Source organism: Carassius carassius, chromosome 14 (genome assembly GCF_963082965.1).
Source record: "Carassius carassius chromosome 14, fCarCar2.1, whole genome shotgun sequence".
NCBI classification, from domain to species: Eukaryota; Metazoa; Chordata; class Actinopteri; order Cypriniformes; family Cyprinidae; genus Carassius; species Carassius carassius.
This window is the reverse complement of record NC_081768.1, coordinates 17,705,693-17,714,547: the sequence shown is the minus strand read 5'-3', so window position 1 is coordinate 17,714,547 and position 8,855 is coordinate 17,705,693. Positions and strand designations below refer to the sequence as shown.

At 36.0% G+C, this 8,855-nt stretch overlaps 1 protein-coding gene across 1 annotated transcript in view; it reads left to right on the top strand.

Moving 5' to 3' along the window:
* The first annotated feature begins 2,657 nt into the window (after window positions 1-2,657).
* LOC132157222 (leucine-rich PPR motif-containing protein, mitochondrial-like) overlaps window positions 2,658-8,855 on the top strand; it is a 49,208-nt gene continuing 43,010 nt past the window's right edge. The window contains exons 1-11 of the mRNA XM_059566471.1: window positions 2,658-2,885; window positions 4,632-4,855; window positions 4,949-5,071; window positions 5,153-5,274; window positions 5,569-5,627; window positions 5,740-5,826; window positions 5,907-6,033; window positions 6,234-6,378; window positions 6,678-6,835; window positions 7,231-7,336; window positions 7,697-7,804. Coding sequence (XP_059422454.1) covers window positions 2,710-2,885; window positions 4,632-4,855; window positions 4,949-5,071; window positions 5,153-5,274; window positions 5,569-5,627; window positions 5,740-5,826; window positions 5,907-6,033; window positions 6,234-6,378; window positions 6,678-6,835; window positions 7,231-7,336; window positions 7,697-7,804 — 1,435 coding nt within the window. The 5' untranslated portion in view covers window positions 2,658-2,709. The remainder of the gene's footprint in view (window positions 2,886-4,631; window positions 4,856-4,948; window positions 5,072-5,152; window positions 5,275-5,568; window positions 5,628-5,739; window positions 5,827-5,906; window positions 6,034-6,233; window positions 6,379-6,677; window positions 6,836-7,230; window positions 7,337-7,696; window positions 7,805-8,855) is intronic.

Genomic DNA, 8,855 nt, shown 5'->3' with positions numbered 1-8,855 from the left:
GTCACTTGTTACCTACAGTACAACTGGTGTATTAATGTAGAATCCACTAACGCACAGACTGACAGTCTTGAATGTGCAATCACAGACAAGTGGAGTGATACAAATAGTCCCAGTGCTGTCAAATGCATATTAGATTTATAACAGTCTCACACAATATACGATAAATGCTATTCAGTTTTGAAAGATTCAAGGTATAGTGGAAATGTTTGTGTGTGTGTGTGCGCTGAAAAGCACACTGAAAAGTATGGGGAGGTTCAGATTTGCTCTAACAGATACATTCCTGCTGCTTGTCTACTTTACACATTTAAACCATTTTCATTATCCATTTATTTAATAAGCAAGCTCTGCTCTTTAGTTTTTAATACACATTACTGCTATTCTTGCTGCACCGTGCCTTGCCAAAGCAGCTCAGCACCCTCGCAACCCCAACATCATCCCACTGTGGGGGACTCGGCAGACAGGGATGGACTCTCAAGCGGGTGAAACAACATGCCTGGCAGGCAATGCCTGTTCACTGTCACCTGTCAGCTGTGTAGTGTGTACTGCTGTGCGGGTGGCTTGCAGTGTGTGTCAGCCATGGAAATTTTGGCATGCCACACGTCTGACAAATTGGGGCCCCCTGGCCCCTGATGCCTGGCACGAGACAGAGTGGCCCAGTGGGCATTAGTCTGTGCTTGACAACACCCCACCTAGCTGACCTTTTCCAAAACTGACACCAAGCTGACACCAATCAGCTTCCAGCTCCAGTAAGCTGGTAAACAATGTGTCTCTCATCAAGCTAAAAACACATGGCAAGATTAATTCAACACATACATTTCTGTACTTAAAATTAATTTTGATTTCTCATGAGGACAATACAATTAGGATTGGGTATACAGCCATTAAAGTCAAATTAGGTAAAGATGACTATAGTGTTTTTATATGACATGTTAGTTTGTAAAAAGTCACAGATCGGAAATTATTTTCATGTTTACTTCTACATTGTTTAAGCAGGTTTGTTATTTTAAACTATAACTGATGAAAATCATCTTCAGTATTGGAGCTGAAATAAAATCAAATAAAAAATACTAGATGAAATACTGAAACATAAAAAATAAAACTGGAAGTTAGAAGTTAAAATAAAAATTATGCAATGAGGTAATACAATTACTAAAACTGCAATATAAGAATATATAGAGCGATATAGAAATATATATATATAAAAAAACAAATACAAATGACAAAAGCACATAACAAAACTACTGAACTTAAACTAAAAAGAAAGGTTAATATATATGTATATATATATATATATATATATATATATATATATATATATATATATATATATATATATATATATATATATATATATATATATATATATATATATATACAGTACAGACCAAAAGTTGGAAACATTACTATTTAATGTTTTTGAAAGAAGTTTCTTCTGCTCATCAAGCCTGCATTTATTTGATCAAAAATACAGAAAAAACAGTAATATTGTGAAATATTATTACAACTTAAAATAATAGTTTTCTATTTGAATATACTTTTAAAAAAATTATTTATTCCAGTGATGTAAAGCTGAATTTTCAGCATCATTACTCCAGCCTTCAGTGTCACATGTAACATCCAGTCTATCACATGATCATTTAGAAATCATTCTAATATTCTGATTTATTATGAGTGTTGGAAACACTTCTGCTGTCTAATATATTTGATGAATAAAACATTAAATAGAACTGCATTTATTCAAAATAAAAAAAAATTCTAATAATAAATATTCTAATAATATATTTTCTTTACTATCACTTTTTATCTATTTAACACATCCTTGCTGAATAAAAGTATTGATTTTATTAAAAAAGAAGAAAGAAAGAAAAATTACTGACCCCAAATTACTGACCAGTAGTGTATATTGTTATTACAAAAATATTTATATTTTAAAAACATAGCTTAATTTTTTAAATTTTTACTTTTTATTCATCAAAGTATCCTAAAAAGTATCACGTTCTGAAAAAATATTAAGCAGCAGAACTGTTTCCAACTTTGATAATGAATCATCATATTCATATAATTCAGCTTTGCATCACAGAAATAAATGATAATTTAAAGTATAATAAATTTAAAAACAGTTATTTTAAATTGTAATAATATATCACAATATCACATTTTTTTCTGTATTTTTGATCAAATAAATGCAGGCTTGATGAGCAGAAGAAACTTCTTTCAAAAACATTAAAAATAGTAATGTTTCCAAACTTTTGGTCTGTACTGTATATATATATATATACATGAAATATGTTATGCATAACATGTTTCTACATGGTCATTTTCCCATTTTTTATTATTGCGCATACAAAAAATGTCTTTTATTTTTTACATTTTTTTATTTATTTTTATATTTATTTCACTAGAAGTTAAACTGATGATATTTTTAGTTCAGATATTTTCAATCATATCTATATTGTATTTATTTATTTTAGGGACATAATAAGGGACGTAATACCAATTTTTAATACTTGCTTATAGTCTACCGCTGTATATTTTTGCGTAAATTCTGTAGCTTAATAAACAAACGGAACAATTTGAACAATAATTTGAACAATCATTTACTTAAGGAGTCTGAACCCCCCTCTATGAATACATTGGTCTCGTCCATTGCTCTCTGGCCTGTCACGTGGTGCGGATGTCCTTCGCTTTTCCTCTCTCTGCAGGCTAAACATGGCTGCGCTCTTAAGATCAGCCCGGCTCCTTAAATGTTCACCGGCTGCATTGCTTCAGGTCTTTGGAAACAGCAGACATGTACCGGCAGCTGGTCGTCTTTACAGCGGAGCGGTCGGGGCTACTCGTGTAGGGTTATGTGTCCAGAGAGTCCCGGGACGCTTAATTGTTAACAGGTATAACGCGGCATGACTCTGTGCCATGCGTGTGTAGTAGATCATGCAGTTGTCATTGAGAGGTTATCGCGCCTATAACAATACTGTGCGGTTGTAATACGTTAATCATGTGCTGTATGCAGGTTATTTAACCAAATTTGAACGAACAGGCCTAAATCTAAGTCATATAATGGCGTTATATAAGAGACGTGGCTTTCTTGTATTAGCTCATAACCTGCAGTATGTGTGACCCATGAACATCACTGCAGAATATCTGAATGTAACCTTTACACCTTTTCTTTCAGCTTCTTTGTAATGCTTATAATATTTTACAGTCAGATTATTTTTTACTCTTCCTTTTTGGAAACAAATTAGTAGTATTAAAGCCTTAATTGAAATACATAACCATTAATCAATTAATTAAACCATTTAAAATTGAGAAAGCTTTGATGAAAATAAATGGCCATATAATACAATAGTGTTTTGTTGTGTGTAGTTGTTTGAGGCTAATACTAGTCTTTCAGTAAGCTGTATGCTAACATGTGCCAAAAGTCAAAGGTCAACATGCCAAGGTCGTTTTGAGCCATCTCAAAATACTGCACATCATATTGGCCAACATTTAGTCTGTATCTTGCTTGTTGGTAACTCAATGTTTTCCTCATATTCTTCATATTATATGTGGTGGTTAGTTCACAGCAGGTACAGCAATGTGCTTTTTCATGAAGTGGTGATACTTGTCCCCCTTAAATTAATAATAACCAGAGGCATTTTTACTTTTTTTTTTTTTGCTTAATTTCAAATTATTGTATTTAATCAATAGATTTTACTGTAAGAAAACACTGTAGGACTGTCTGTTACAAATCAAATGAAACTCCATCTTTGCACTGCAGAGGAAACACAGAACCTGTATTTGAAGTGACTTTTATGTCCATTTAAATAGACTATTTAATGCAGCTCAGAGGTAACATAAATGTATTCACACTGTAATTACAGTTGTGTAAAATAATACTATGACATTGACATTGTTTAAAAATAAAATTTTGAATATAGAAAAAATGTAACTTTTTTAAAATATAAAACTACAACGAAGTAATTGAATCATTCATTCAAGTTATTTGTTTAAACAAAGCAAGTGACAGTCTTTAAGAAGCGTCTTTTGATATGATGGTTAATAGTTCTTCTGAGGCTTGTTTAGCAATTTCTTTGGGGGTGGGGGGGCATTTTAAGATACTATCATAATTGTTTTAATAATGTGCGAGAGGACCCTCTCAGCGTGTGTTTTTGTTTGGCTGTGAGAGACACGCTTGTTAATGCCATCTCGCACATTATTAAAACAATTATCATATTATCTTAGATGAAATTAACATTTTATTTTAAGGACCAGTTCTCACTATTAACTAGATGGTTATTAGCATGCATATTACTAGCATATTGGCTGTTATTTAGTACTTATAAAGCACATATTAATACCTTATTCTGCATGATTGTATTTTAGATCCCTTAGTCCTACTCCGTATTAATAAGCAACCAATTCCCTGTTTGAGGCAAAAGTTGTATTTAATAGTGAGAGCTGGTCCCTAAAGTGTAACCAACAATATATATGCAATAACCCATACTTATGCATGAAACATGGGCACGATTTAATCTTTGATTTGATCAGTTTCTGTAAATGAGGAATGTTAATTTTGTAATTGGGTTTGTTGTGACCACCTTAATTTCTTGTAGAGACATGCATGTGGCTTGATTGTATACACTTTTTTTTTGCAGTTTGTCCTCGTACAGATCGACCCTGTCCTGTGTGAGCTGTCGTCAGTATGGTGTTGTCCCGGAGCAGAGGGGGCTGGTGAGGGATGAGTCCAGTGTGGCGGTCCGTTCCAAGCAGGCTCAACAGTTTGACTGGGCTTTGGCCAAACTAGACAGCTCAGTCCGAAGGACAGGCAGGGTCACCAAAACACTGCTGCTGCGTATCTTCCATGATATTTGCAGAACAGGTACTTGTCTGTTTGTTTAAGGATCTTTCTTGCATCAATTTCTATAAATGGATCTCAAGCATGTCATCTCATTTCTGAAATCACTTTTAATAGGATATCCAAGTGGAAATCAAGCCCTGTTGTTGCTGAGAAGCTGTGGCTCTCTGCTTCCTGAGGTTCCCTTGACTGAGCGCGTAGAGCTGTCACAACGGATCTGGGACAAGCTTCAAGAACTGGGTATGTGCTGAGACAATTGAACGGTTGCTCGTTGTACTTCTGAATCTGTGTTTTAAACTCTCATATTGCTGTTCACTACAGGTGCCACCTATGATGTAAGCCATTACAACGCCCTGCTTAAGACGTACCTGCAGAATGAGTTCAGATTCTCTCCAACCGATTTCCTTGCTAAAATGGAATCTGCTAATGTTCAGCCGAACAGGGTGAGTGGAATTGTAATAAAAGGTGGAGTAAACTATATATATATATGTATATACAGTCTATATGTGTTTGTTTATTTATATGTTGCTACATCGCAGCTTCAAGGACAGAAAAAAAATGCTGAAATGCAACATTCACTACAAAAATCTATTGATACGGGTTTAGACTGTAAGACTGACACAAGGTGCAACAAACAACGATGCTATATAGATATATTGTCTTATCACTGATGATAGCTAGGAAATTTTATTGGCAACCACGTTTCTTTACATTTATATTATATTGTGACTGGCTAGGTGACCTATCAGAGACTCATTGCAGCCTATTGTGAAGTTGGCGACATTGAAGGTGCAAGGTGAGTTGGGATTTTTGATTTTCTTCCAATTGGTTTACCCTTGGGTGAATTCTGTAAAATTCTATGTAATACAAAATTGAAGTAACGGTGTTTATTTCACAACTTCTTGCAGTACAATCCTGGGCTTTATGAAGAGCAAAGACCTGCCCATCACAGAAGCTGTGTTCAACTCGTTGGTGACAGGTCATGCCCGCGCAGGGTGAGTGAGTGGACAGTGCTGTTGATTTGGTGCTTCTCTGTGTTTGGTGCCTTTGTGTTGAGTGACTTGTCTTTGTACAGGGACATGGACAGCGCGGAAGGCATCCTATCTGTCATGAAAGGTGCAGGGATTGAGCCGGGCCCAGACACGTACCTGTCTCTTCTCAACGTGTATGCAGAGAAAGGAGATATTGCAAAGATTAAACAGGTCTGTTATTATGGGGGATGAAATGGACTCAAGAGAATGCTGTGTATAATGTTTCATTTGTGCATAAATGTCATTATTTTTATTTTTAAGAGCCGTAGCGTTACCAAAACTCAAAATGCATTAATTGATTTTCTTGTTTATTTCTATTTGTTTTTAGGTAGTAATAATAATATATATATATCATATTTTGTCTCCTCTAGACTCTAGAGACGGTGGAGAATGCGGATATCCTTCTGATGGACAGAGATTTGATGCAGGTGGTTTTCAGTCTGACTAAGGCCAGCCATCAGCAGTATGTGCCTGAGATTGTGGAGCGCATGCGTCACGAGAGAGGATATGTGCCAGGTGTGTCTGCTGACTGCAGTGTCATGTCATGGAAGAGGAAGGGATATGAAACCATTAGCTTGGAATTTTGCCCTAAGGGCTTACCATAGAGGTCCACACTGAGCCATAATGGTCCCATATGTATTCAAAGCGGTATTCTATTTAAGTGTTTTAAATATGAACCCAAGCCAATTAGAGAAATGGGATGTATAAAATATTAATGCAGTGAGAGGTTGTTATGGGGTTTTGGGAAAGTTCTTAATAATTGATGAGGTTTTTTATTTTGATATTGACCCATCCATTTGTTTCTATTTCCTCAGATGCTATGAACCTCTGCTTGAGTCTGATTACCCACGGACATGAAGAGACTGCGTTTTCTGTGCTAAAAAGCTTCACCGGCCTGCTGGTAGAGTCACAGACCAGTGATTCCCCAGACTTGGGAAACTTCTTTCTTCGCCACTGTGTCAATATGGACAAGGTAAAGAGAACCAACCTAAACATTTTTAGAAGTGCATATTAAGTGTACATGTATGTTAAAGGAATAGTTCACCACAAAAAGAAAATTTTTGTCATTTACTTACCCTTATTTCGGTCCAAACCAGTATGAGTTTCTTTATTGCAACAGTTTTTGGTACCCATTGACTTCCATAGTAATTACAAAATACAATGGAAGTCAATGGGGACCATCATTAACTGTTTGATTACCAGCGTTCTTCAAAATATTTTCTTTTATGTTCAGCATGAGAAAGAAACTTACACAGGTTTGTAAATGATGACCAAATAAAAAATTTTGGGTGAACTATTCCTTTAAGTTGTTCTGAGACTGCTTAATATGATTAATGGTGTGTTCATTTGTATGTTTATGCCTTACAGCCTGTGGGAAACATAGTTGGGTTTTGCAAAGATCTAAAAGATTCAGGTCTGCACTCATCGCCACTTCAGTTCACCCTTCAGTGTGCCCTGGAAGCTAAAAATACCGGTGAGGGCAATGATGATTTAAAGTTGAAAAACAAATCTTAATCCTTAGTTATCATCTTTTCAAACCCCAGGCTTTTAAGTTTTTGTCCATTTTAGTTTGACATTTTTTTGTTATTGTCATGAAAATAGCCACTGATGCTGTTATTACAATATAAATGCATAATTCAAAGATATTAACCTAATAAGAAAGATAACAAGGTGTTTGAAGTTTTTAAATATTAATACACAGGAGGATTATTTTAACAGGATTAAAATGATCCTGTGTTAAAAATGTCTGGGCCCTGTTCTTTCTCTTTATTTTTAGTGTATCTGATAATCTATCTCACAGCTCGATTTGTGAAATGTGCTGCTTCATTTTAAGGTATGGCTGTTGAGCTCATGAGAAGCATGAAGGAGGAGGGCTTGCCTCTCAGACCTCACTACTTCTGGCCCCTGTTCACTCATTACCAGAAAGACAAGAACATTCCCGGTGAGTCCTGAGCTTCCAGCCGCCTTCTTAAACACAATGATCTGTACATTCTGTACGTCATTATTGTGCACATTGAGGCTACATCTACTTCCATAAAATGATGTATTTCCTATTGATATTCAAAAAGGAAGAATTTTCCAGGATTTGGAGTTATCCATCTGGAATGAATTGGATTGTGAAAAGTTATGGTTTATTCACACCAAATGCACATTTAATTATTCGCCTGAGTAGATTACATACAAAGTCAATGTTCATGGCAAAAGAAGTGAATTTGTGCCAGGCAAAATGCGAAATGTGCGACACTTTGCCATGAACATGAGATATTCGGCTCAATCGCATCTTTCGCGCAAGATCAAATATTTCAACTCTAGTGGAAAATTCACCTGATGCGGAAAAAAACAAAACATCCCGCGAGTAGACTACAGCGAGGGACACGATGGGCATATTCGCTTCGTGTTTGGTGTGAACACACCATTAGAGTAGTCTATTTATTTACTTTAGCTGTGGAATAGGAAAAATCTGACGCTTTTTTTGGCACCTAGATGGTGAATATTATTTTTCCGTTTCTCTGTTCCAGACTTACAAATAAATGTTCTGACAAAAGAGCATGTCCAGATAAATCCTGTTGAAACGGCAACAGCTAGTATAAAAACATTTCATTTTTAACCAATAGCCTTCATGAAACATGCAGGATCACTCTCACCTTTCTGTTCCTCTACAGGTTTTTTTTTTTTGCTCAGTGTTGAAGTCTGCACTACGTGAAGGTTACATGACAGAATTTGTAGTGACTGGGTCTCATGTAAATGCGAGCGCTCTGAGGGAATTCACATTCAATTACGTGCGCCACTGTGCACGGCCATGAAATATTTAGCGCCATGTCACATTCAGTCCACAGGTGTCACCAGCGGGCAGACACCCATCCCCCTTTCCTCCCACCGGTTTTCCGTCCACCCGTTCATGAGTGCGGAGAGGGGGAAAAGTTTGCATTTTGATGAGGTGTGGATTTGGGCAGGCGAGTTTGAAAAAGCATATGCTAGCTTTGTCTCAGCAG